This window comes from Sphaerodactylus townsendi, linkage group LG06 (genome assembly GCF_021028975.2).
Source record: "Sphaerodactylus townsendi isolate TG3544 linkage group LG06, MPM_Stown_v2.3, whole genome shotgun sequence".
Taxonomy (NCBI): domain Eukaryota; kingdom Metazoa; phylum Chordata; class Lepidosauria; order Squamata; family Sphaerodactylidae; genus Sphaerodactylus; species Sphaerodactylus townsendi.
Genome location: NC_059430.1, coordinates 30,432,053 through 30,459,670, shown reverse-complemented (window position 1 = coordinate 30,459,670; position 27,618 = coordinate 30,432,053). Strand labels below are relative to the sequence as shown.

At 45.8% G+C, this 27,618-nt stretch overlaps 1 protein-coding gene across 1 annotated transcript in view; it reads left to right on the top strand.

Annotated features, from left to right (window-relative positions):
- Nucleotides 1-8,740: 8,740 nt before the first annotated feature.
- Nucleotides 8,741-27,618, top strand: part of AKR1D1 (aldo-keto reductase family 1 member D1) — a 40,725-nt gene continuing 21,847 nt past the window's right edge. The window contains exon 1 of the mRNA XM_048501888.1: nucleotides 8,741-8,991. Coding sequence (XP_048357845.1) covers nucleotides 8,899-8,991 — 93 coding nt within the window. The 5' untranslated portion in view covers nucleotides 8,741-8,898. The remainder of the gene's footprint in view (nucleotides 8,992-27,618) is intronic.

Here is a 27,618-nt window from a genome sequence, read left to right as displayed (position 1 = left end):
GAAAGAAGGTGACTTTAGAGATGTACATTTTTTTCAATAATCTTGAAGCCATAGCAAAATGTGGGTTATTTCTTCTGGATTTTAGTCTGGAAAAAGCACCCTACAATAATACCAATATTTGCTTTCTTATCAAACCTGAAACTATTTTACTATCTGTGAGAAAGTATAGTGTATCATTTGTAACTTTGCTAGTATCTAAAACTGGGCTGCTTAGCATTTATTTTATTTACTGAGTTTCTTGCCTACCTTACTCCTAGAGATTCAAGGGAGATTACAAAGTTATAAGAGGCAATCCGAAGAGCTCAAAAACAAAAGCACCGTAATGCTACATACAGGAACAATGCAATAAAATTGGGTCACACTAATTAAAGAACAATGGAATAGAAAGCATATACTATGTCACACAAACTGGATTTCGCAGTAAGAGTACAGTGATTCGGCAAACAGGATTTTATAACTATACAACGCTTAAGTACAGGGAGTATAATACATCTAGTAAAAAGTATAGCATAATTAATGAAAGAAAAAAACTATCTAAAGATTTCACAGGCAATTAAATCAATATCCCACTACCTAATAGACAGCACCTTTCCTACAGAATTCCAATTTAATACATCTGCATTCTTTTTATTAAAATGTCCTTTGGAACAGTTCTGTTTTACACATTTGCAGAAATGATAGAAGTGTGGGAGACTTGTCAGGTAGGTTATTTCCCCAGGTTGGGGGCAAGACAGAGAAAAGTCAGGTACGGGTGGCTAGTGCTTGTACCATTTTGCAGGCATACACCTCCAGGAGCTATCTCAAGTGCAGCACATTGAGAAAGGTGGTCCTGTAACTCAGTGGGCCCTAGATCATGAAGATAATAACCACAAGTGAAATCAGGAGCCAACTTGAAGTGAAATCAGAAGCCAACTGGAGGTCAAAATATGTATAATCTGCATAGTTCATATTAACTCTCAATAGTAAACAACCTGTAGCATTCTACACCAGCTGGAGTTTTTGAGTTATCTCCAAGAGCAGACCACATTACACTAATCTAGCCTCATGGTTACCATGTCATGTGTTCATGCAGTCAGATCAAGGTAGGAAGCCATCATCTTGGCTAAATGAAGATGGAAGAAAGCATTTTTCATAGCAGAGTTAACTTGCTTCTCCAGCAATAATGCCATGTTCAGAATAAATACCAGGATGTTAACTGAGTCAGCAAGAGTCAACTGAACACCATTAAGTGTAGGAAGCACAATACCCTCCAAGACCTCAATCTTTCCGCCCATCAGTATCTCTGTCTAGTCAGGATTCAGTTTCAACAAGCTCATCTTTAGTCATTTAACCATAACAGCCAAGTGCTTGTTCAGCATAGCTACACTAAATTCAATCAACAAATATACATCTGGATATAGTCAATATGTTAATGGCATGTATCTCTGTTGCTATGAATGATCTCTCCCAAGGGATTTACATAGATAGTGAACAGAACAGGAAATAAAACTAGGCCTTGCAGAATCTCACAGCACTTATCCAAAAGAAATGATCCCCATCATCAGTCTTCTGACTCTCATCTGTAAGGAACTATTTAATTTTTCTTTGATATCTACTGCTGCCTCTAGCCATCTTAACACAGTGACATGGGCCAACCAAGAATCACACCCCTTGTATACACAGAGGCAGAGATAATTAGCCAACACCGTGTTAATGCAGTCTCTGCCCCACAGCCAGGTCTGAAACTTGACTGAAAGTGGTCTAGACCAAATGGGACATCTTGAAAGACATAGCTATGAAATTAGCACAAATAAATAAGTATAAACATTATCCTCATGAAAGGAGAAGTAGAAATATTTTGAATAAATAAATAACATAAACATACCACTATAAATGCTAATGAGTATCTCAGTCTGTTGAACCCAGGCACATAAATTTTTTGTAGGAAACAAAAGATTCATTGCTTGGATTTAGAAACAGTTTTCCTATGGTTATTGTATTAAGGGCTATTGGCAGTTTTATACACTCTGCTGGAAATAAACAGTGAAAAGGTCGACCCCTTCAATAACTTGTTTGCATCATACACACTATAAAGGTAAAAAAAGTGTGCCATCAAGTCAGCCCCAACTTATGGTGACCCCCCACCATGAAGTTTTCAAGGTGGCTTACCTTTGTCTTCCTCTGCACAACAACCCCTGACATTTTTTGTAATCTCCCTTCCAAGTATTAACCCTGTTTAGCTTCCAAGATCTCAGAAGACCAGGCTAGTTTGAGTTACACAGGCTGCTCACGTGTGATATTAACTGTGAACAACATGAATCACAATTAAACAATAAACCATGAAAATATATTCCACCCTCCCATAGTATAGACTGGGTTGTGGAATGGCACAGTTTAGCCCAATCTTGTCATATCTCAGGAGCAGTATTTAGGTGGGAGACTGCCAAGGAAGACTGACCTAGAGTTTGGCTCATAGTTACTTGTGCCCAGCTGCTACTGGAAACCTCCCTCCCATTAAATCAAAGGGCCTTGTGAACTTACCGCTTGTAGCCCAGCTCTTTGCTTCAGGTGTCAAACTCGGGCCCTCCTGATGTTCATGGACTATGATTCCCAGCAGCCCCTGCTAGCATGGCCAATTGGCCCTGCTGGCATAGGCTGATGGGAATAGTAGTCCATGAACACCTGGAGGGCCCACAGCATGGTCTTCCCACTGTTTTCTGTTTACAGGGGAAGTCTGCTGTGGAGAATCCCCAGCTGTGCTGATCCAATCTGCCATTTTGCCCACCCACTGCTTACTTTTGGTTTCATGCAACCTTTCTCTGGCTTGAATCTATTGAGAATGTCAATGTCAATTTGTTGCTCCTGTTGCTCCACTGATTGCTCCACTGATAGAGCTGCAGCCAAAAATTTAAAACACAGCCCTTTTGATCCTGATCAAAATATCTGTAATGTGAGCAGGGAAAGGCCTGGAGGAGCTGGAAAACGAGGTGTAGTGCATTCGAATTCCCTTCACCTTTCCTGCAAAGGGAAAGAAAAGTTGTGCTTTGCCCTGTTTTGGAACTGTGGAGCTTCTCTGATCTGAGAGCGTGGTGATGTCTGAAAAGATCAAAATGGGTACATAGTCAAAAATCCAACCTGAAGAAAATGTGTGTTCAACATGAGGCAAACCATAAGTGCATAAAGGGCCCGAGGCTCACAGAAACACATGAAAAGGAATTATTGAAACAGTTCTCAATAGGTTCTGGTGGGTTTTCCGGGCTGTGTGACTGTGGTCTGGTGGATCTTGTTCCTAACGTTACGCCTGCATCTGTGGCTGGCATCTTCAGAGGTGTATCACAGAGAAAAGTCTGTTTCGCACTGTGTCTAAGCGAGAAGTGAAAGTTTAGTGTGGTATATTGTCCATGACTCTGGGTGGGGAACCAATCAGTAAGTGTTTGGGTGGAACTTGCTATCCAAAGGTGTGGTTGAGTACATTGTATTGCGGGTGGGGTTATCAGTCCATTTTTTAAGTACTGGGAGCCACGCTTTGCTAATTTTCAAAGTCTCTTCTTTCTTATTGAAGTTGTCTTGGTGTTTGTGATATACCTCTAAAGATGCCAGCCACGAATGCAGGCAAAACGTTAGGAACAAGATCCACCAGACCAGGCCGCACAGCCCAGAAAACCCACCAGAACCAGTTAAATCCAGCCTTGAAAGCCTTCGACAGTTCTCAATAGGGTTGCCAACAGGGCTGGAGAACAAAAATATCCTGCCCCTTAAGAAGAGAATTGGTGTAGGTTTGGCTGCTTCTCAGTGGAGCCAGGAAATCTCCTAGAATTTCAACAGGTCTCCATATGACAGAGATTGGTTCCCCTGGAGAAAAAAGGCTGCATTGGGCTTTATGGCATTACACTTAGCTAAAGTTCATTCACTCCCCAAACCTCACCCAATCCGGGATCTGCCCCCACTCCTACTCCAGAGTTGCAGCCCCAGCTTGATGTGTGGAAATAGGCAGCTGATGTCTTTCACAGCTTGGAGATAAGTAACATCACCTGGTGAATTTCATCCCATTAAGCCTCTATTAGTGGAGCAGTACTTTTTTCCCCAGGCAGTTGGTGTCAGGACTGCAATCCCAGCATGCACCGGCTCCCACCTTTTTCCAAAAAGAGCAGGAAAACAAACTGAGAAGCTACATCCCACCAGAGCTTCAGAACCAATGAGACCAGGAGCTGGGGGGAGGGGAAAGCTGATTGGTTGCCACCTGGTTTTGTAAATAGTATAAATACTGGAACTGAGGACAAGAATCCTCAGTTCCAGCACCCTGTACCTAGGGCGACATAAGTCAATAAAGTTCTTCTTTTTTAAGCTGCTTTGTTTGAGTGTGTTCAGCCTTACATTGTGCTGGAACTCACTCTTATTGTTCTACTACGTGCCCAGACCTCCTATAGGCATGGCTGGGTCAGGAGAACAAACCTACGTCTGCTATCCCGGACTCTCCCAGCAGGACGAGGGACCCCGGTGAGGCGGCCTACACCCGAGCGAGTGGGCGAGGCAGACAAGCAGCAGCGTGCTTATGAAGCACTGCGACTCCGGACAGAGGAGGTCACTTGGGAGAGGGGCCAGCTACAATCTGACCTTTCGGACCTTTGGCAGCAAGTGGCGTTCCTGATGGCTGAACGAGAAAGGGAGAAAACGGCCCTTGAGCCTTCCACAGTGGAGGAGGGGGTCAAGGGGGACGACGTGGAAGGTGAACTGAGAGCCAAACTGCACTCCCTCCAGGGGCAGCTGGCTGACCTTACACTGAACTGCAGTCCCTACCTCCAGGGTGGCGGGTCAGTCACCGCCGGGAGGAGCGCTCTGTCCTACCAACGAGGCCCTATGTCCCAGGGAGGGCCTCGGAAAAGTTTTAAGGTGGACTCTGATGGGAACCCTGACGAACTTGCCTTTTTCTTGATCTAAGTGGGTTCGTACATGGAGATCCACAGTAGCAGCTTCTACTGAGACCAGGAGAGCGTGTTGGAGATCGGGACCCAGCTTCAGGGAGAGGCTGATAATTGGCTTGTGGGACTAGTAGAGGAAGACGTGCCAGAACTCTACAACCTAGAACAGTTCCTGCTGGCCCTACGCCAAAGGTTCGAGGACCCTTTGGCGGAAGAGAAGGCTCGGGGTGAACTATGGCAAGGGAACCGCTCGGTCAGTGAGTTCGCTACTGACTTCCGCAGGCTAGCCAGCCGCTTGCGGGGGTGGCCTGAGTTGGTCCTGGTCCAGCTCTTCAATGACGCTCTTCACCCCAAAGTACTACAATGGTCCACAGCAACCCCAAGACGTTGATGGAATGGATCAGGCAGGCAGGGGATGCCAAGCTGCAGGTCCAGCAAGTGGAGCAATTGGAACACTGGTGGAACCTCACCCAACGCCAGCCACTCCAGTTGCTAGAGAAGGCCGTGGACAACAAGAAGAGACAAGTGGGGCCCTCCGAATCCATTTGTGGCCACTGTCGCCGTTTGGGCCTGTGCCCGCACTATGGAGAAGGTGGCCACCTCATTGCGTCTTGCCCTGGTCATTGCACCCCAGCAGCTGCTTCCGGAACCAAGGGCCCACAGCACCCGGAAACCCCCACGAAAGGTTCCCAATGGTCCCGCCCCACCACATCCGGAGCCACCCTTAACCTGGCTGCCCTAGCCAGGGACTGGAGCATTGGATGCCCAGGACTACAGTGCACCAGCGGGAAACGACAATGACCTGGCTGAAGGAGCGCCGGTGGCCAGGTTGTCCTTGCAGGTGCCAAGGAGTGTGTGTGTGCTTTCTCCACCAAGCCTTCGACGAGGGTGAGTGCGACCACCTGCCCCCCCCCACCGCAGAACCGACTGCTTGATCGAACTGGTCCCTGGGGGCCCAACTTCCCAAAGGGAAACTGTATCAGATGAGCCCCCGTGAACTGGTGCTGCTGCGGGAGTTTGTCAACAAGAACTTGGCAAGGGGCTTCATTAGAGCTTCCAAGCCTCACATGGGGGCCCCCGTCCTTTTCCGCAAGAAGGATGGCTCCCTCCGCCTCTATTCGGACTACGAAGGCCTGAATGCAGTGTCCCTGAACAATAAATGCCCTCTTGATCAAAGACTTGTTGGGACACCTCTCCAGAGGCAAGGTGTTCACCAAATTAGATTTGCGGGAGGCGTATTTTCGGGTCTGCATTGCTGAGGGACAGCTGCTTCCGGAACCACTAATTTAAATGTACTGATGCTCACTGGCGCTTATTTCCTGGTAGGTTTTTTGGTCTTAGAGGCAAATAATGCCGATCAAACCCAAGAGAAAAAGAATCTTTTAAAGAACAGGTTTTACATTAATATGAAGAAGAAGAGCTGATTTTTATACCCCATTTTTCTCTATTGTGAGGTGTCTCAAAGCAGCAAGCTCCTTGTGAGGTAAATGGGACTGGGAAAGTTCTGAGAAAACATTCAGGTTCTGAGAAGGTCATGCCACAGGCTTCATCTGGTGAAGTGAGGAAGAACACCATGTTCACCAGATCTGCCAGTCATGTGGAGGAGCTGGGAATCAAACCCAAATCTCCAGATTAGAGTCTGCCACTCTTAACCACCAACAGACTAAAAAACAAAGTTTCAGATCAGTCCAGTGGGACTACTGCAAACATGATTTACAGATCAGCCCTGAATAGATTGTAATAATCCATTTAGCACACTGTAGGGTTACCTATTACCCTACAACTGGGACTTAATGGCATGCTGTTGACCAGCACAGTGTTCTGCAGTAATGAGCAACTCTAATTTCTGACAATGGATGCAAATAACACTTGGTAAATAACATCCTCTTTGGCTGTTGTGAGCTTTCTGGGCTGTTGAGTCCAGCCGTGAAAGCCTTCGACAAAACATCCTCTTTGTGTGTGTTAAGTACCATCAAGTTTATTCCACCTTATGGAAACCCCATGAATTAATGACTTCCCAAATGCCCTATTGTTAACAGCCTTGCTCTGCTCTGGCAAACTGGGAGCAGTAGCTTTGTTGATTGAATCTATCTGTCTCCTGTTGGGTCTTCCTCTTTTCCTGCTGCCTCCAGCTTTTCCTAGCATTATTATCTTTTCCAATGTCAATAATCCTAGTTCAGTCATTTGGGCTTTTAGGGAGAGTTTAGGCTTGACTTGATCTATAACTCGCTTAGTTATCTTTCTGGTGGTCCACAGTATCTGCAAAGTCCTCATCCAACACCACATTTCAAAGGAATCAACTTTCTTCCTGTCAGCTTTCTTCACCTCTATTAAAGGGACAGCACATTTTTTTCTGCAGCCTTAGTTACTAGAAGCATGAAGCTGGATAGACCCAACCTTGTGAGCCCCAAGGTCTCCTGGGAACTGTAGCTCCTCAGGCCGTTTTTACTGAGAACAGGCCTTTTGCAGCCTGAAAAAGTTTTGACAAAGGAAAGGAACTAAGGTAAGTGTGAGAAGGGGGGTGGAGGGGCGCCGAAAGTGGGGAGTGTGGGCATTGGGGGGAAGGGGAGGGGCCTGGGGGCGATTTTTTGCACCCCCAGGCGTGTGCCCGGTGCACGGCGCACCTCCATCCCCTTGTAGCTCCGCGACTGCTGTGGGTTCACCATAAATCAGCTGCAACATGAGGCCAAATAAGAAGTTAATGATCATAGTTTGGAGGTAAATAACATTGTTAAGCAAAAGCTGGATAAGCCTCTTTTAAATAGGCAGGACTTGTTCTCCTTCCAGACAGTTGGATAACCCTGTTGCTCTATCAAGGTCAATATCATCTACTTGGTATAAATGCTGAGCTACTGATGTTGGTAGAATGTGCAATAGGTGTAGAGAAGAGACAGTTCCTGCAGGTTCAGGATGTGATGCCCTGCTTTGGGTTTTGGTTTAACTGTACTTGACAAAAAGTTCTTCATGTTAAAGGCATCGGAGTCCTGGCTGTGTTTAATAGACTGGGGCTGTAAATATGGGAGTATTGGGCCATAGGGACATGGTCAGTACATGTGTTGTGCAATACCTATTTGTAAGTAGGATCAACAAAAATGGCACAACACATTGGGCAAGTTTTGAGTGTCACAGAACTGTGGGGAGCATTTTAGGACAATGTGTGGCAGGGCGCTTGAAGTGTCTAAAAGAGGGTTATAGACCTGATTGGATTAGAAGAGGGAGACACTTTAAAATGCTCATACATACATATACACGTGTGTGTGTGTGTGGGGGGATATACACACACAAATAAATGTATGTATGCACAAATAAATACAAATACATACACACATGTGTATGTATAAACACACATACACACATTATATACATTACACACATTATATATAATTACACATTATATACATTACACACATTATAAACACACATACACACATTATATATATGAGAGAGAGGGAAATGGCTGCCAGAGGAATCTTATTTAGAGGAGGGCTCCCAATTCAACAGACTCTTTCGAAACACACCTGTCAGAAGATGGTGTGCAGAAGACGCAAGGAAAGGTCGCGAAAGCCTCCCGTTGATCATGCAAAGGTTGCATTTGGCAGGCTGGCTCTGCCCAGAGGAATCACCTTCTTTGCTATTGTTTTGCCCAGGAGCAAAAGACCACCCCGTCTCCCTCAGCGTTGCCATTCCGCTAGGGTCACGGCTTGCTAACTCGACCCACCCACCTCTTTTGTGCAATCCAGGGGGTGGTTGCTCCTGCCCTGCCAATCATTCCGGGGGACAAACTCCCCAGCCCGGCTGGCATTTAAATAGATGGCGAGCGGCTGGTGGGTCCACAGCAGGTTGAGACGCGGCGGATGGTCGCCGGCCGGTCCTTGCTCTCTCGCGCCCTCTACCGGCTGGAGAAGCTGCAGCTGGGAGCACGTTCACTCACACAAAAGGCGACTCAGCTCTGGCTCCGTGAGGATTCCCGTGCACAGGAAGAGCAACTGCGCGCATCACGATGAACCTCACCGCTGAAAACCACCGCGTGCGGCTGAGTGATGGGAACAGCATCCCACTGATTGGGCTTGGCACCTATGCTGACCCCAAAAAGGTAACAGCCCGGCCGGGGGCTTGTCGGTGCCATGGCATGACCTCAACCGCTCAGAAGGATTTTCTTGCTTTTAATTTCCCCCCCGCCCTCGCCCCAGTCTCTTATGGACGTGGGACCCCTGGCTTGCAGAGCGGACCTCAAAAGGAACCTCCTCGCCATAGGGTGTAATGGGGCCTTTTAATGTGGGTAGGAGTGTACTTCGGGACAGTGAAGTCTGATCTGCCTTCATCTCAGTGGCCTTTGACCAAAGCTCTCTAGGCAGAAATCAATGCAATCAAAGGTGAAATGTATTTTTTCCCCCTAGCCTTATAGCCTATGCCTGCTGTCTAAAGTAATTCTCCTGGGTTCAGGGGGATTTATTTCCTTCTGCTGTCCTACACCTGATTATCCTTTCATAAAGCTCAGGGTTGAGTTCCCCGGGATTCCATTCAGACTCTGGTCAACCCCAGAAACTGCTTAGATTCACCAACAGGATCTGCATCCTTATACCTTCACAAGTCCCTACAGTGTGTCTCACTTCTGAACTGAGGGTCAGGCTGCAAGTGGAATTTAGGAGCGTGGTGGAAAGATGTGATTTGAAAGTGTATGCATCGCTTACTCTGGTGAAAATCAAGGCATATTCAGCTTGATGTGGATGGATGACTTTCTGCCCGGAGCATTGAGCATGAGGCTGGGAAAGAGACTGCCAAATTGGCAGTTGGCTCTTGGTAACATCTTCATCGCAGGGGTGTCGATTTGGGTGAAACGGAGGTAGTAATGGCTTTGGAAATATTCTTCTGCACATCACTGGTATCTTGCTACCTGCCACCTGTGACGCTTCTGGAAATGTGTCTGCAAAATGTTCGTTTCGTCTTTGACTCCAAACAACTGTCCTGTGTCATGACTAAGCTTCCTGAATCTGCAGTTCTAAGTTCTCTGTAAAAAGAATGTGACTCGCATCTGTATTTCGGCTGTGCCACAGATCAGTCTGTGCCTGTTCATTGGGTTTCAGAATGTTTCTCAAACTTAGGAAAAAGAATAATTTCCGGCTGCTAGTTTCTGTGTTTTTGTTTATGTGCAGCATAACCATGTGAGGTGGAGCTGTCACGTGATAACTGTTGTAGATAAAAGGGTCATTAATTTCTGGTTGGTTGTTTGGCACATGATGTGACTGGCAGCTAAACGTTGCTCCAGTGAACAGCTTCACAGCTTCATTCGGTCAGTGCTGTTTGATCTAGCATAGTGTGAAAGTCGCCCACCTTGGCGCCATAGCCCATCATGTGATAGACGAACCATGCGTGAAACAGCTTCTATGTGTGTGTTTGTGAGGATGCTTTTGTACGCGTGATGCATCTTCCAGGTTGTAGATTTTATTTGTTTTAAAAGAACAAATTTAGCGCTCCGCTTTTTGGCTCGATGAAATGAAGTCTGTGAGTGGACGGACTCTGGTAGTAGAGAGGAGGGATTTCCTTTCGCTCTGTCTAAAGGAGGCAGATACACGGTTTTGTTCCTGTAGGTTCTGTGCTCCCCTCCTTTAAAGAGCCCTTTTTAAAAGACAGTCCCCACCCCCCACCCCCCACCCCTACATACACACTCAGATTCCAACGACAAGTGAGTAAGAAAGAACTCTTGTTCCTTTTGGATTTTAAAGGTAGCACCAGTAGCACAGCGGTCAGGATGTTCAACTTGGGAAGTTTTTCAAAACTTTAAAATATCAAACATATCATTATTGATAGGATATGGTGGTAACACCTTCCTATGCAATTTTGTGAGGGGGTGAATTACCCCTTCGCCCTCACCTTGCTGCTATGTATGGACAGGTGAAGCTTCATCCATTCCTTGATTTCTGTGGCAGGAAAAGGGGTCTCTTCATAATGTTGTGTCCTAGGCTCGCCTGCTCTCCTCAGATCTCAGAAGATAGGCATGGTTGGCCCAGGTAAGTAGTTGGGTGGGAGACCACCAAGGAATTCCTGGGTTGCTATGAAGAGGAAGGCAATGGCAAATCGCCTCTCTTATTCTCTTGCTTTTAAAACCCTGTTGGGTTGCCATAAGTCCGCTGTGACTTGACAACACTTTACACACACACACAATAATGCTGTGTGCACTAGGCTGCTGTTAAAGGCACAGGAATGGGGCCAGAAAAAACCTTGGCAGCTTTCCTTATCACGACTTCTTGAGTTGGATCAGAGGTGCCTGTAACACTTTGTGTCAGATGAAACAGCACCAGCTTTTTGAAACCGGTGATAGCAAACAGAGGCAAAATCAAACTTTCCCCCCAGAAGGAAAATAGTGTTGTTACTTCCCTACAATAACAAAAGAAAGCTGGTTGAGCAGCTGCTACCCATACACTTATCTCTCCCCCCCCCCACCTCCAACTAATCAGAAAAGACATACATATGGACCTCATTCTCTGGGTGGCAGCCTGCCTGCTATTGATTTTAGCTAAAAGATGCTAAATGAGGAAGGAATCTGAGAAGGAACTCAGTCTTTTTAGCATCATCAGCATCTGTGGTTTAGGCTGGTGTTCCTAGAAATCTGGACTGCAGTCCCCAGGTTGTAAAGTGCAGGGAAACTGAAAGGTGATAAAAAAAATCGGCCTTCTGGCACAGACATTGCGCGACATCAATTCAGAAAACATATTTAGGGCTGTCTTTGCACCCCCCCCCCCCCCCACACACACACACACATACACACATTGGCACCAAGGCCAGGAGAAGATTGTAAGCATCTTGGGGCTGAGACTTCCCAAGGGTCAAGCGCTGTGGACCAGTGTCTGTTTGGGCCAGAAGGAGATCTCCCTCACCTCCCATAGCCCTTACGAAGCTCTGCTTTGCCCGTCAGTCAGTCCTGCTGCACTGAGCAAATATAAAAGATAAATAAATTGTGCGAGACTTTGGTACAGCTGGCTTAGATGTTTTCAGAGGAATGTTCCTGCCACAAAAAGACTGGATTCCAAGAGCTCAATTCCCAGGGCTCTGGGATCTTCAAATAACAGAACCAGCATCCGTGTTCCCCTTGATGTCACATGCATATATTTTTAACCCCTTTTGCTGATCTAAAATCAGCATTCCCGATGCTTATATTCTGCTCTCGCTTCACCCACATTTCAAAATATGGCTTAGATTAGACAGCCTGAGTGCAGGAATAAGGGGTGAAAATGCAAAGCGCAGCAGCATAGCTAGAGGCGTGCACATGCACAGGAAGACATTCAGATAGGATTTTTAAAGCCAATCTTTGGAGTTGGAGGAGCAGCGGGGGGGGGGGGGGGGGCTAGAGTCCCAGGCACAACTTCCCACAGTCACTTGGTGGGTGCATTGTAGGGCCACCTCCCCAACAACTGCGCCCTGCCCCCAAACTGCACCCAGAATGGCCAGCCAGGTTCACTCCACCTCGGAACTCCACATGGAGTTCGAGAGCAGTGTGGGCTCACTTGATGCTGGCTTCAGCTCGCCCAAGCGCCACTGATTGGAGATGGAGCTTAGGGGGCAGAGCCAGCACTATAAAACTAGAGTTGGTCAGTCCAAGAGCTCAGTTTGATCAGTTTGATCCTGGCCTCAGCAAGGCTTAGGTCAAACTTTAAACTGCAGACTGAAGGCCTACAGTTTAAAGCTGGACAGGGGTGAGCTGAAATCACTCCCAAACTCCACGTGGAGTTCGGGGGTGGAGTGAGTCTGGCTGGCCTCGCTGGCCAGCGTTCAATTGTGCCCCCTGCCCCAAACTCCATGTGGATTTGCAGGGCAGGGCATAGTTGCAAAGGGAAGCCCCAGGTACCATTTTAGACCACTACTCCCCTGGTTGCAGGTGGAGAGTTTGGAGCAGTTCATTTCTTGTGGCTCTCAAACATTTAAATTTTATTCTATGTGGTTCTTACATTAAGTAAATTTGGCTGCCCCCGGACTAGGATCTTGGAAACCCAGGTTCAAATTGTCACTTCACTATGGAAGCTGACCTTGGGCCAATGACACACAGTCTAATCCACTTTGCAGGGCTGTAGTAAGTATAAAATGGAGGAGGAGAGAATGATGGGAAACATTGTGGGTTCCACTGGACAGAAAGGTGGGGTAAAAATGAAGTAAATAAATACATGTTTGGTGAATGGATGAGCCACCCTCTGAACTTGCCTTTCTTGTTCATGGGCTCTTTCACACACGCTGAATAATGCACATTGATTCCAGTGATTCCACTGCTTTCAGTGCACTTTGCAACTGGACTTTACTCCATGAAATTATGAAATCCCCTTGCAAACTATCTCAAAGGTGCATTACTAAGCATCAATTAAAGTGTTCTGTGGGTTCTGCTATATAGCTGTTTGTAACCCTTTTACCAGTGGTGGGATCCAAAAATTTTAGTAACAGGTTCCCATGGTGGTGGGATTCAAACTGTGGCGTAGCACCAGTGGGGCTGGGCAGGGCACGACGGGGGCATGGCCGAGCATTCCGGGGGCGGGGCATTCCTGGGCGGGGCTGTGGCAAGGACACAGCCACTGCGCCGGTCCTTGGGTGGAAAACGAATACACGCAGGCACAGGCTGCCACACACGCCAGTGCACCTCCTGCTAGACTGCTTCAAGTTCTGCGTGCTACTGCTGAGAAGAGGGGCGTAACTAAGGCAAAAATCACATGGCAAAATCACCAATTAGTAACCCCCTCTCAGCACACACAAATAATTAATAACCTACTCTCGGGAACCTGTGAGAACCTGCTGGATCCCACCTCTGCCTTTTACGTTTATTTATTGACAATTAGTGTGATGTAGTAGTTAGAGTGTTCGACTGGGATTGGGAGACCCAGGTTCAAATCTTCACTTGGATGAGGACTGCTGGGTGGCCTCTGGCCAGGCACCTGTTTTCAGCCCAATCTATCTTGCAGAGTTACTGTGAGTCTAAAATAGGACTCTGAGAACCATGGATGTCAACCTGATTTTCCTTGGAGGAAACATAGAATGAAACTGTGATAAACCTCTCCCCATCTTGTGCCTGGAACTGAACGCCTGAGGGCAACAGGACAAAGAAATGTTAAAATGCACGCTTTCTGGTATTTTTGATCCCACTCACTTTATCTACTATTCTGGGAACAATGCATGCGTGTACTGGAGCATTTGCCAGCAAACACTTCTGGGTAAACAAGATCAAAGCAAAAGCCACTGGGTGGCTGAACAAGAAAGAAAGAAAGCTCTTACTTATTCCAGAAAGGTGGTTGCTTTGGTCTGTGAACAGTGAAAACAACAAGGTATCTTCTGACAGATTCATTGTGGTGTGCGCTTTCATGGAGTACAGCCCACATCTTTGGTTGGCAGTGAGCCCCTATAAACAAAACTTTATAAACCTGTCATTCTTCAAGGTACCACAAGGGTGGTTTGGGGTTTCTAAAGGTTTTATTAGAAATAACCCCTGTCCGGCAGGCAGTTGTTTGATTATGGTTCAGCACCTCTCCTGCCCTTTCCTCGCAGTTCTTGGGGGGTAGATCAGCGGTTCTTGGGGGGTAGAAAGAGTATTCTATTCATAGTGCATCTCTGTATGCCTTGGCTGAGTAAACTGGATTGCACCATCTGTGAGGCAGGAAGGCACTTCAGGGTGGTTGATGGAAGCAGGCAAAACTCCTTCTAGGATGTATACTGCCCAGCAATGATGCTGTGACAGCTGTTTGGCGGGACCCACAGGGTACTTTCCTTGAAGCTTAATAAATCACTTTGAGGATCATTTGCAAGGGGATTTCATAATTTCATGGAGTAAAATCCAGTTGCAAAGTGCCCTGAAAGTGGAGTCAAAGTCAGATGTGGATTTTCCTGTTGCTTTATAGTCATGCAAATACTGCATTAACTGACATTTTTAAAATTAGATTTATAAGCCACCTCACCCCCGAAGGGCTCGAGGCAGGTCACAAAATGGCTGTACTTTAAAACAGCAAATCAACAAATCAACAAAACAACAAGTCAACAAGAATGCAACTTAATTCGTTAAAAACTTAAAAACTTAAAAAGTTTAAACAGCAATTACAAAGTTACATACAGGTTAAAACAACAGAGCGCCCGATTTAAAGGTCAGCGGAGGGAGGGGGTAGGTAGGACCCAAGATGGAGATCAGGACCCAACCAGGTGGAAAGCAGGCAGCCTCAGTGGGGGGCGGTAGAACCCCGGCCAGCCCCCCCAAAGGCCCAGTGGAATAGCTCAGTCTTACAGGCCCTGCGGAATGAAGGCTAACTTTTCACGCACATAACGTCCATCAAGACTGATATCGGCAACCCTGTAACTCTTCTTTTGGAAGGATGAATGCTAACTTTTACTGATCCTTTTCTTGTGCCTTCAACAGAACCTCAAAAAGTTCAAAGTGTGGTTGGCAAAAGATGTTTCTTCACCTACTGAGTCTTAGCTTTACTCAGAAGCAACACTTACTAACTGTAATGAACCCTCCACTCACACCATTTTGCCTATTTTCATTTTGTCCCAGTTTTGTATGCTTCTAGCTACAGAAGTGAAGTGGGTGGCAACTAGAGATAACTTATTTTGTTTGCTCTGAAAAGCTTTTCTCCTGAAAGCTTTCTTGCCTGGCTTCTCCTCTGTTGTTCTCCAGGGCACCAGAAGTTTAATCTGCCTAGGCTTTTACTTGAGATTTTTCTTGCCTGCCCCTTTTACTGCCTGTTTTTATTACCTTGTCAGCTAATCTTAATGTTACTTGGTTTGTCCCTTCCTATGTGTACTTTGATTATGGTTTTTATTTTATTATATTGCTACTGCAGCATTTTTGGGTGTGTTTTCTATTATATGTTAGTATATGCTTATTTTGTGATTTGTTGCTGTGGTTTATCTTAAATTGCTATTGATTGTTTTATCACTAAATGTGTTTTAACATGTTGTAAGCCACCTCAAGCTGCTTTCCATAGAAGTGGCTAAAAATAGTTAAACTGAACAATATCTGAGATGCTCAGTTTTTAAAAGGGAGGTTTTAATCTGCTCAGATACTGATCAGCAGAGATTGTCTCCTGTGAGTGAAGAGGTTATGAGGGTAGCCTTTTCCCAGTACAGGAAATGACTGTTAGAAGAGAAGAATCTTTTGAGCTTCATTAACAGAAAAAGGGGTGTTTGGAACCTGTGGGTCAGGGGAACCTGTGGGTCAGTAGACAAATTCTGTGTCTACAGAATTTCTCATGTTGTATTTATGCTGGAAATGTCATGCAAGGGTAGTTAATTGAGATTTAAACCCCCTTGTTTGTATATGAACAAGAATAAAAGTAATCAATGTCTGGGACCTGGGAATCTAATCCAGACCCTTAAACTGAGGAGGACATATAGTACTCTGGCTCTTAAAACCTATAATGAAATTAGTCATCAGACTTAAACCCACTTTAAATGGGCAAAATAGGCTTGTGTTTGGAAACACTTCTTTAAAATTTAACCAATCTCTCCAGCTTCCCCCTTCCTCATGTAAAATGTGTCCCTTTGATGATAGCACAACAGATTTTCAATATGTACAGCTCTTCTCATTACTGTACCAGTTGGATTCCTGCTTGTCAAGGAGTCTGCAGAGAAGTGGCAGCCAAAACAACTTTTTGGGCAATTGGTTGTTTTTCATGGCAGCTTTTCAAATAGCAGAATGCTGAGGTGTACCCTCTCGAATTTTATTTTGGTTTAATGTACTTGATTCCTTTCTAGGTTTATTTCATTCTCCTCTTAAATCTTCCACTTGCCTTGAAAATCTCATTTATCAAAGTGGAATTTCTCAAAATTACATAATCATGCAGAAAGGTAGCCAATAAATCTTTTCTGGGAGGCAGGGAAGTGATGCGGAAAGTTTTCATATAAACATCTATTAAAGGCACAGGAGCCCTGCCAAGAATGGACTGGCAACGCCACCGGCTTGTGTGAGTTATTGCTTGAGGCATCTGAAGATTTTCTCATGTATTACAATGCTTAGGTGAATAAACATTGAAAGAACAATGAATATTATCTTTGCAGTTGAGGGATTGCACAGAAACCTTACAACTTTGGTTTCAAATTGCATGAATTGAGCAAAGGGGGGGGGGTCAGGGAGTAGAGATTGTTTAGATTCCAGGGAGATTAAAAATATTGCTAGTTGAAATTCTAATATTACTAACTAGCTGAAATGTTAAAAGCAGGCAACCTTTTAAAAGGGGGAGGGGCCAAGAGTAAATTGTCTGAATTGGAATGTGACTTTGCAACTTGAGTACTGAAAGGGGCCCATTCTAGTACTTCAAGGAGAATGTGAACAGTCTTTTAGGGGATACCTCCAGATGCACATATTTTTGAGCACTCATACTGCCATGGAAACACATTTGCCAGATTTTAACTAAACATTTGTCATTTTAAAAATGGGACCCAGGCTGGCTGAAGTATTCAAGGAGAAGCAAGACAGACTACTGAAGTTCAGTGCTAAACAGAGTTGTGCACTCGCAAGTCCATTGAACTGAACAGGCATAGACGGTTGTAATTCAGTTTGCAGGGCAGGTCTATGAAACAGACTGTGAGGTAATGAGTGAGGATTGGGGTTTCTCTTCAGATCATATACATCTTTTGCCAATCTCCAGGTGGTGCCTGGAGATCTCCTGCTATTACAACTGATCTCCACATGACAGTGGGCATTATGCCTACTGAAATTCCACCCCTCTCCAAATGCCACCCTCCTCAGGTTCCACCCCCAAAATCTTCAGGTATTTTCCAATCCAGAGTTGGCAACCCTAATAAGGAGACAAGCTGAAGCTGCAGAAGAAAAGTGTAAAAACCTGTAGGTATGTCTGGATATGCTCTGAATTCTGTTGGGACAATATGCCTCTCTAAATCTCCTTAGTCTAAGGCCGAGGTCTTCATCCCTTGGACAGAAGCATCACCTGGTGTGTCTTGAGCTGCCACTTTGTAGCTACTTTTTTTGAGAGGTCCAAGTTGCTAGTATGCATGCATAAGGAGTAAGCGTGGCATGCCAACTGCTTTCCTTTGCAGACATGCTCAGGGGATCAATAGAGTGTCAAGGCAAGGTACTCAACGGAGGATAGGATTTCTTCCATAGCGTTAATCCAGGGTTGGATGCACCATGACTCATGAGCTGCATGTGGCTCTCTGGTACATATTGTGTGGCTCGTGGTTGGGGAGGCTTGAGGTGGTGCAGAACTCCTCTTCTCCCTGTCTGTGGATCTTGACCTCTGGCTGCAATGCCATGCTTCATTAGAGAGGCAGGGAGGCCGCAATAGGCAGCAGCAGCCTGAGCATGGGAATAGGAGGTGAAAGTGACTAAGCCCCCCTAGCGGAGCATGGCAGCATGACCAGAGGCAAGCACGTGCACAGGGAGATGTTCGGGTAGGAATTTTTTAGCCAGTTTTCGGAGTTGCTGGTAAATATCTCCCACAGTCCTGTCATTGACCTTACTGCAGTGGGAGAGCACCAAGGGGGGATGCGTCATGCACCGGGCGCACGACTGGGGAGTGGAAAATTGCCCCCAGGCTCTCCCCCTTTTCCCCACGCCCCCGCAGCCCGCCTCGTGATGCTCCTCCATGGCACACACCGCCCCCCTTCCCACACTTACCTACGTTCCTTTTCTTTTTAAAGTACTTTTTGAGGCTGAAAAAAGCGGCCTGTTTACAGTTCAGGCTAAAAACTGCCTGAGGAACTACAGTTCCCAGGAGACCTTGGGGCTCACAAGGTCTCCTGGGAAGTATAGTTCATCAGGCAGTTTTTTCCCTGAACTGTGAAGAGGCTGCTTTTTTCAGCCTCAAAAAGTACTAGAAACAGAAAAGGAACGTAGGAAAGTGTGGGTAGGGGGCAAGGGGGTGCTATGGGGGGCGACGGGGGGGCCCTGCAGAGGGGCCATGGGGGGCAGAAAGAACACACTGCACACCGGGCACAGTTTGGCCCAGCTACACCTCTGCCTTACTGCAATCATATTCCTATCATATTCTTCAGTGAGTCTTGTGCTCAACTGGTCTTGAAAGACTGAAAACTGCTGGTATGAGGGGACAACATAATTTCAGACAAGAAGTTAATCTAAATATATATACTATCCTCATATAAGAGCTTGGCCCAGCCTCTTTGTCTTTTGGGCCACTTCTTTCTTATGCCCTTGGGTCTTTTGCCTACTGTATTACTTCCCTTTAGCCCTGACGCAGATAGCCTCAGGCTAGCCTTGTCAGATCTCAGAAGCTAAGCAGGGTTGGCCCTGGGAGACCTTCAAGGAATATGGAGGCAGCTGACATGGGGTCACCATATGTCAGCTGTGACTGGATAGCAAAAAATATCACTTTCTTTTGGCCAAGTTGACTCTTGGTTAACTTCCCCACAAGTCCAATGTTTGTGGTTGTCACTTTCTGTAAACAAAATTATCCGCTTCTTTTCTTGGATATGAGTTCTTTTACTCCAGGCATCCTCTGTTTTCTTTTCCCTGCCTGTTGCCTTTTCACTCAGTTCTTTTTGTTCCTTCACTGCCTGTTCTATTTTCTGAGCTTTCATATCTCCGGCAATCACATCCACTGATATTTTAAAGTAGTCATGTCTAGCTAGTGTGCAAAGGAACTGAGAAGAAGACCCAGCAGAGGCGTGCAAGTGGCCAGCTAGACAGAGCTGTAAGATTAGAGACCCTCCCATCCATCTGTCCTTAGACTGATAACCTCAGGTCTAATTTCCTCCTTCCTTTCAGAAGTCCCTTCTTCCTCCCTATTCTTAGCCAGTTAGACAGTGAGTGACTCTCCGTTCCCCAGCTTTCTTATCTGAAATGTAGTTCTGTAAAAAACATTTAACTTTATAATTCATCAGTGAGTCTGCCACTTCTCTGCATAATTAGCACTCTGCCAGCATTGGTTATGCGGCCCAGACTCAGCTATACTGATTAAAAGAAAAGTTTGCCCGTGGCTCAGGAGAGCAAGCAGACAAAGAGTAAAAATCCTGCCCACTGCTGAGCAGCCCCCATTGGACTGAATGGACTTACACAACCTTTTGGCAGCATAAGTCGGAGGCCCAGATCACGGATGTAATGTCGATAAAGGCTGGGAGGGAGCTGACTAATGTTGGTTCATCCCCTGGCCAAGGCCCTGGCTTGCTTCTACAATGGTGGCAGGGGCCCTGGGATGCTGGCGTAGCATCCATCGCCATGTCCCAGTACTGGGGAGGGCTGGGTTGGCCGCATGTTGGCAGAATTGCCCTTCTGCTGGGGCAAGTGCCCCAGGGAAGGGTGAATCTACTGGCACAACCACCAGCCACTCCCACAAGCACATTAATCTGCCTTTGAATGGGGCGGGAAATCAAATAATCAGGAAAAGGCATTGAAGAGGAACTCTTTATCTTGATTTCATCGATACCTCTTCCTGAGAGCTATAAGAGTCATGGGACAATTTTACAGGCTGATTAAAATCTTCTGTTAGCTGAAAGCGTTAAAGAATTGGAAGAAGAATGCAGCAGGAGAAGTTTTACACAGGGAATAATGCTCTAAAGATCTTGACTGTACATGATTAAAAAAAACAGCTGAAGTGTCATGCTTGTGGGAGAATGGGTCCCTCTGCAAATGAGCACAAACAGAGAGAAGGCCATTGCTTTCACATCCTGCATATGAGATCCCAAAGATATCTGGTGGGCCACTGCGAGTAGCAGAGAGCTGGACTAGATGGACTCTGGTCTGATCCAGCAGGCTCTTTCTTATGTTCTTATGAGAGGGGGGGTTATACTGGTGGTCACCATGAAGCAACAGGTCATTCTGGCTATTTGCCTTTTCAAACAAACTAGGTCATAAACAGGACTTCTCCAACTGCAGATAGCCAAGCTTGGACTACAGATAAGCAGATTTCATTTAAAAATCATATTAAAAACCAGGAGGAATGAAAACAAACACATGGGTCCTTGATAATGTATGTACAGCCCATTTATGCAGACAGAAAAAAATTTATTTGAATTTTTGGATGAAAGTAAAAGGAAATTCTGTATGTTGCTGATGGCCATCCTGTAGAAGCATTATGTGCTTGTTGCCAGGAGGATTTGTGAGAGAAATCAATCACAAACTGCCATTTATAATCCGCTTGATTACAGTGAATGCTTTAGTAGACAAAGGAATGGTTATTGCCTTTCTCCAAAAATGCTTCTTCCAAAAGGAAGGGACACAATTAATTGCACAGGAACTTCATCACATCTGTCTGTCTGTCTGTCTGTCTGTCTGTGTCTGTCTGTCTGTCTGTCTGTCTGTCTGTCTGTCTGTCTGTCTGTCTGTCTGTCTGTCTGTCTGTCCAGAGTAAATCTTATGTCAAAAGAAGCTATGAACACAGAGGTGCAGCCCACCATCTTGAAAGCCAGGATTTAACTAAGAATATGCAAAAGTTGAAATTTGCATCAAAGCAGAGGGTGAGAGGCCAAGTTTTTCAAAGCTCTCAAGCAAAAGCAGAATCCAGTATCCTCTGGAATTAATACACTGATATCTGTGGACCTTTCAAAATGCAAATCCTATCTGGGAACAAATATTTGCTAACATTTCTAGATGATTTTTCAAGGTATACTGTGACCATTAAACAGAAAAGCCAAGTACTGGAGAAGTTTGAGGTTTATATTGCACTAGTTAATGATCGATTTCAGAGAATGCCAGTTGCAATATGCACTAATAATAGGGGCAAATATGTAGAAAATGAGATGAAGAACTTTTTAAGTGGATATGGAATAGAGTATCACCTAACTATTCAGTTTAGTCCTGAAATGAATGGAGTAGTAGAGAACAAAAATTATGCTCTGAGAAGGCTGGATGCATGCTGTATGAAGCAAAATCGCCAGAAAAATACAGGGGAGATGTTAACATTACAATTTACCTGCAAGGCAAACTACCTACAAAGAATGTAAGCAGCACACTATTTGAACAGTGGTGTAGGCACAAATCCAGTATGAATCATTTGAGAATGTTTGGATCAAAAGCTTTTGCTTACATCCTAAAAGAAAAACACTCCAAGATGGATCTTAGAGCTGAAGAAGAGATTTTTGTTAGTCTATGCCAGTGGTGGCGAACCTTTGGCACTCCAGATGTTATGGACTACAATTCCCATCAGCCCCTACCAGCATGGCCAATTGGCCATGCTGGCAGGGGCTGATGGGAATTGTAGTCCATAACATCTGGAGTGCCAAAGGTTCGCCACCACTGGTCTATGCACTGGGATGCAAAGGATATATAATTCTTAACCAAGAAGCAGATGCAATAAAAAGAGGAAGCAGATTCTAGTGAACCTGTGTCAACAGAACAAGAGCAGTCAGATGCAGTCTATCTTAGTACTATTGACAGTGCACTTGAAGCACTTGCAGAACAGAGCACCATGGACAGCACACATGAATCATTTACACAGCCTGTGCAGCCATAAGGGAATATAGAGCCAAGTATCAGACACTCAGCAAGATCAAACAAGCGAGTACAGCCTTTGAACTTACCTTGCAAAAACAGCAGTAGTTCCAGAGCCCTCTATGTGGGAAGACATTGCAAGAATGCCTGCCAGAGAAGCAGAAAGGTAGAAAAAAGCTGCAGTAGAAGGAATGTGTGAACTGATTTAAAACAAAACATGGACACTTACACAATTGCCACCTGGAAAGAAGGCAGTGGGATGCAAATGGTTCTTTAAAATCAAGCATGGTGCAGAAGGGAAAAAAGAAGAATACAAAGCAACACTAGTTAAAAGGCTACTCTCAAAAATTTGGAGAGGACTGCGATGAGACTTTTGCCCCAGTGGTGAAACACACTTCAGTGAGAATACTTTTTAGCTGCAAGAAAGGTTCCAGTGGAGCATCTAGATGTACAGACAGCCATTCTACATGGAAAATTAAAAGAAGTCTACATGAACAGTTGCTAGGGTTTGAGCAACCTAAAAGCAAGCCACTCACATGCAAACTGCAAAAGACCATCCATGCACTTAAACAAGCTGCTAAATTTTGGAAACAGGAAGGATTTGAGAAAGGCAAAGCAGAACCTTGCCTGTACTCAAGATACAGAGACAGAAAATGGACTTACATTTTGACATATGTGAATGATCTAATTCTAAGCTATGAAAGCAAAAAGGACTGTGAGGAAATAGTTCAACATTTGAATCAACATGTAGAAGTGAAACAACTTGGAAATATCCATTATCACCTTGGAATATAAATAGAAAGGGAAGAAGATGGGAGCCATCTTCTTAACCAAAAGCATAAAATCTTGGAATCCCAGTATATTATGAATAGAAAAGATGCTAAACAATTCATAGCTCCTATGGGAAAAAAATTACTTGTATCAAAAAGGAAGCAGTGAACTTCTATCTGACCACAAGCGCTACAGAACAGGGGCATAGTGTTATATGGGTGGACGAGCAGCAAGTGGCTGTGGCGGGTGAGTGGCTGTGGCAGGTGAGTGAGTGGGGCAGGTAAGCAAACAGTGGCCATGGCCGTGCAAGGGGGGTCAGCGAGCGGCTGTGGCAGGCAGGCAAGCAGTGGCAGGGACAGCACCCAAATGCGCCCCCACTTGATCAAGGTGAGTGGTGCCTGGGTTGTCTGCTCCCTCTTGCCTCCTCTAGATACACTATTGGTATATCCACATGGCACTAATTATCTGAAACCAAAGTTGCCAACAAGCGAGAATCCCAGTCTGGTGGGATACGTGGACTGGGCAGGAGATATAAAAGACAAAGTCAGCAAGAGGACACATGTTCTTATATGGAGGCAGAGCAATCTGTTGGAGCAGCAGAAAGCAAGAAAATGTAGCTGTGTCCGGGCTCGGCCGCAGCGCCCGGACTTGCCCTGCTGGATCACGCACGGGCTGGCACTGTGGGAGATGGGAAGGCTGCAGAGGAGCCTCTTGCAGGGACGGTGGAGGCCTGATGTCCATCTGAGCCGGATGTGGGAGATGGGCTGGAGAAGCAGCTTAGACCAGGCAGGGCCCGCCTGCTCACTGCTGAGGCGGAAGTGGGAGATGGGCTGGGGAAGCAGCTGGGACGAGGGAGAGAAATGAGAGGGCAGAAGGGATATAAGGAAGTGGGAAAGGGAGAGTCAGAAGCTGCCGCAGCAGCAGGTCATGTGGGTGGTGTTGTGAACAGACAAGGGAAAGGGACAGCTCAATGGTGGGAAGAGGGAAGGAGGGAAGAGGACCCTGGAGCCCAGACCCCCTACCAGAAACTAGAGCACTGTTTAGGCTGGTCCCATCCATGTGCAGTAACAGGGTGGGAGTCTTTCACATAGGCTGGAAACACCTCTCCCTGTGAGGCAACAGGGGAGAGCCAAACCCCAGGAAACTCCTCTCCCTGTGAAGCAACAAGGGGGAGAGAGAAGGAGGGTGCGAACTCTCAAGTCAGCCAGGGAAAGGAAGGTGGAGAGATCTGCTAAGAAGGGGGCGTTGGCTGTGTAGGGAAGGCCAGGAGGTACCCTCATGCAGGCTCCCTGTGGGCAAGGTTGTTTCTTGGCCCTCTGGGCTAAGGTGACAAAACACTGTCTGGGGAATCCAACCCCCAGGTCAGGGAAGGAGGGACGACACACTCACCTGAGGACACCGGGCAGCTAGGGGAAACGCCACAAACTGTGAAATCAACTGAAGTCAATATGTGTCTGCAGCTGAGGAATGCAAACAACTTAAATGGATACTACAGTTGATACAAGACTTTGGAACAAATGAACCCAAAGCCACACAACTTTTTGAGGACAACCAAGTAAAGATGTAAAGAATCATCTTGTGAGAAACATGTCTGTCACAGGCTTGTTGATTTGCAGTACCGTACTTTTGTACAAAATAAATTATTGTAGATGTATTCACTAAGCCCTTACCTGGGGACAAGTTTGAAAGTCTACCTAAGGAGATGAATTTTGTGGATTTTGCATACCAGACCTTGAGAAAGGGTGTTAGAAGTTAGCAATGTCTAGTGTGCAAAGGAACGAAGAAGATCTAACAGAGGACAGGCAAGTGGTCAGCTAAATAGGGCTGTGAGGTATAGAGACCCTTCCATCCTTTTGTGTCACCTCTTGTCTGCCCTTAGACTGATAATCTTGGGTCTAATTTCTTCCTTCCTTTCGGAAGTCTATTCTTTCTCCCTGGCCTTAGTAGTCAGTGAGACAGCAGGAGTCTCGCTGTCCCCTAGTTTTCCTGCCTGAAATGTAGTTCCCTAATAAATATTTAACTTTATCCTTAATCAGTGAGTCTGTCGTATCTCTGCCAACACTGATATCATAGTATGCTTTTAACATCTTTTCCTCATATAGCTTCTTCTACCGGCAGGGCCACATTAAGCTAATGCAGGGCCTGTAGCATATGTTATAATGGGACCCTAAATTTAAAAACCTGCACAAAAATATTAAAACAAACATTATTAACTTGCATAGTAAAGTCATTCAATTTTTTCACTTGCTATACAGCCGGATAATAAGACAAATATCTGACACATTAGAAACAATACTACTTACCATGTAGGTATCAATCTCAAATGTCAAAAGTAAGAAAACTGCAATTTAAAAGTTATGTTTTTTAGATTTAGCATAGGTTCCCAAAAGTATAAACAACACTCTTGCCAGATATTGAGAATATAGAGAGATTCTGATTTCATCTGATGGCTTGCAAACATTTAATGTGGGAGCCGAAACATATGCTACTAGGTCAATCCGGCACTGATTTGTGGTGAGAACTTTTCAGACAAGTCAACCTTTCACAAAGCTGGACTGTTGTGAATATTCTATCATTGATAACTTCTCTCGGAAGATGCCAGCTCAGGCAACGGATGCCAGGGGTCCATTCAACCTAATATGTGAAATTTGGCAACATCCTCCTTTTCTACTATTGCTTTCTGACCATTAATTAGTACACAACTCCTGCTGAAATCAGTGGGACTCTCCTGAGTACACACAGTTTAAAAACAGAGTGTAAACAGAACCTGTACCTCTCAAGACCAAATCAACATTGGATGGATGTTCTGTCACATCATGTGCTTCTGTTCCATGTAAACTTGATGGGAGGGGGCAGGGAGACACTGAAAGCAGCAGCTGTATTTGGTAAGAGGGGGGGAAACACAGTTGACCAAAGAGTATTCTGGCACCCTCAGGTATTGTAATCATGCACCCAGGCTGTTAGGTTCAGCATTTTGGGGAGTGGTTAGGAGATAATTCTGTTCCTTGAAATATCAGTTTTTATGGGGACTTATTTATATGGGAGGCTCTTCACCAGTCCAGGATGGCCCAGACTTCTTAGTGAGGGATGAGATTGCCAACCTCCAGGTGGTTGTGGAGATATCTCCCTTTTTCAACTGATGTCCAGACTGCAGAGATCAGTTCTTCTGGAGAAAATGGCTGCTTTGGAAGGTGGGCACAGTGCTGAAATCCCTCCCCTTTCCGAGCCCCACCCTCGCCAGACTCCACCCCTTCAGATGTCCAGGAGTTTCCCAACCCAGAGCTGACAATCCCAGTGAGGGCTTAACTAGACATTAAGAATGTCCAATCTGCAAAGAGTAGTGGGGAGAAGTCGGTCCAGTTGGATCTGTGGCAAGGAGTTTATCCATTTCTTCTGTGACACTTTGCAATCACTCCTTTTGGGCTTCTTGGGAAGGAGATATATACCACATAGACATATAGGTATAGTTCCCCTTGCCAAAAAAAAGTGGGTGGAGGATTAAGAAACCCTAATCATGATTATACCCACCCATCCCGCCCCCCCCCCCCACTCTCGTAGTACCTGCTAGTTTTGTACTTTAAAAATTGATGGAGATTTATTTATGTATAACCAGGGACATACTGCCTATGGGGAATAGGGTAACCCATATCCCCGGGCACACATAGACCTGGGCGCTGGCACCAGCTCCAGGCCGTAGACCTGGATGCCAGCAGTGACTCCAAGCAGTAGACCTGGACGCTGGCGTCAGCTCCAAACAGTAGACCTGGACGCCAACACGAGCTCCAGGCAGTAGACCTGGATGCTGGCGCGGGCTCCATGCAGTAGACCTGGACAATGGCATGGGCTCCAGGCAGTAGACCTGAGCTCTGGGCATTAGACATGGGCACCTATGGACAGGGAGCAGAAAATTCAGATTTTGTCTCTGGGCTCCATTTTTCCTAGATATGCCTCTGTGTATAACCTGTCTAGCCTCAACAGTAACTTCATATGAAGATGCTTTATACAGACAAGGGGTCTATCAAGGTCAGAACTGTCTACTCTGACAGATAGCAACTGGTCAGGATCTCAGGGCTTTCAATCACTTACATACCAGACTCTTTTAGCCAGATATACCAGGCATTGAAACTGAGAACTTCTCAATGCTCGCTCCACCCCAATCTCCTCATGGAGGTTGGGGGTGGGGCCAGCCAGCTCACCTCTCCCCAATGCCCATGAGGAGGTCGAGAGCAGCAAGGGCCCGTTTGAGCCTGACCTTAGTCAGAATCACGGAGATCAGCTGTTGTTAACCTTCTAGCTTTATGCTGTTGGCTCTGCCCCCAGGATCCACCTGACCAGAGTTGAGAGAAGGCACAACCCTGCTGTGTACCTCTAGGAAGTGGTGTCCAGGGCTGGAGCCCCCTCCCAGAGCCCCCTAACTATGCCACTGAAAGGAGGGACTTCAATGGGGAATAATTTCCTAGAGTCCACCTTCCAAAGCAGCCACTGTCTCTACAGGTGAACTGATCTCTTTCACCTAGAGATTAGTTATCCTAGCAGGAGATCTCCAGCAATTACCTGGAAGTTGGCAAGCCTAGTTTAAAG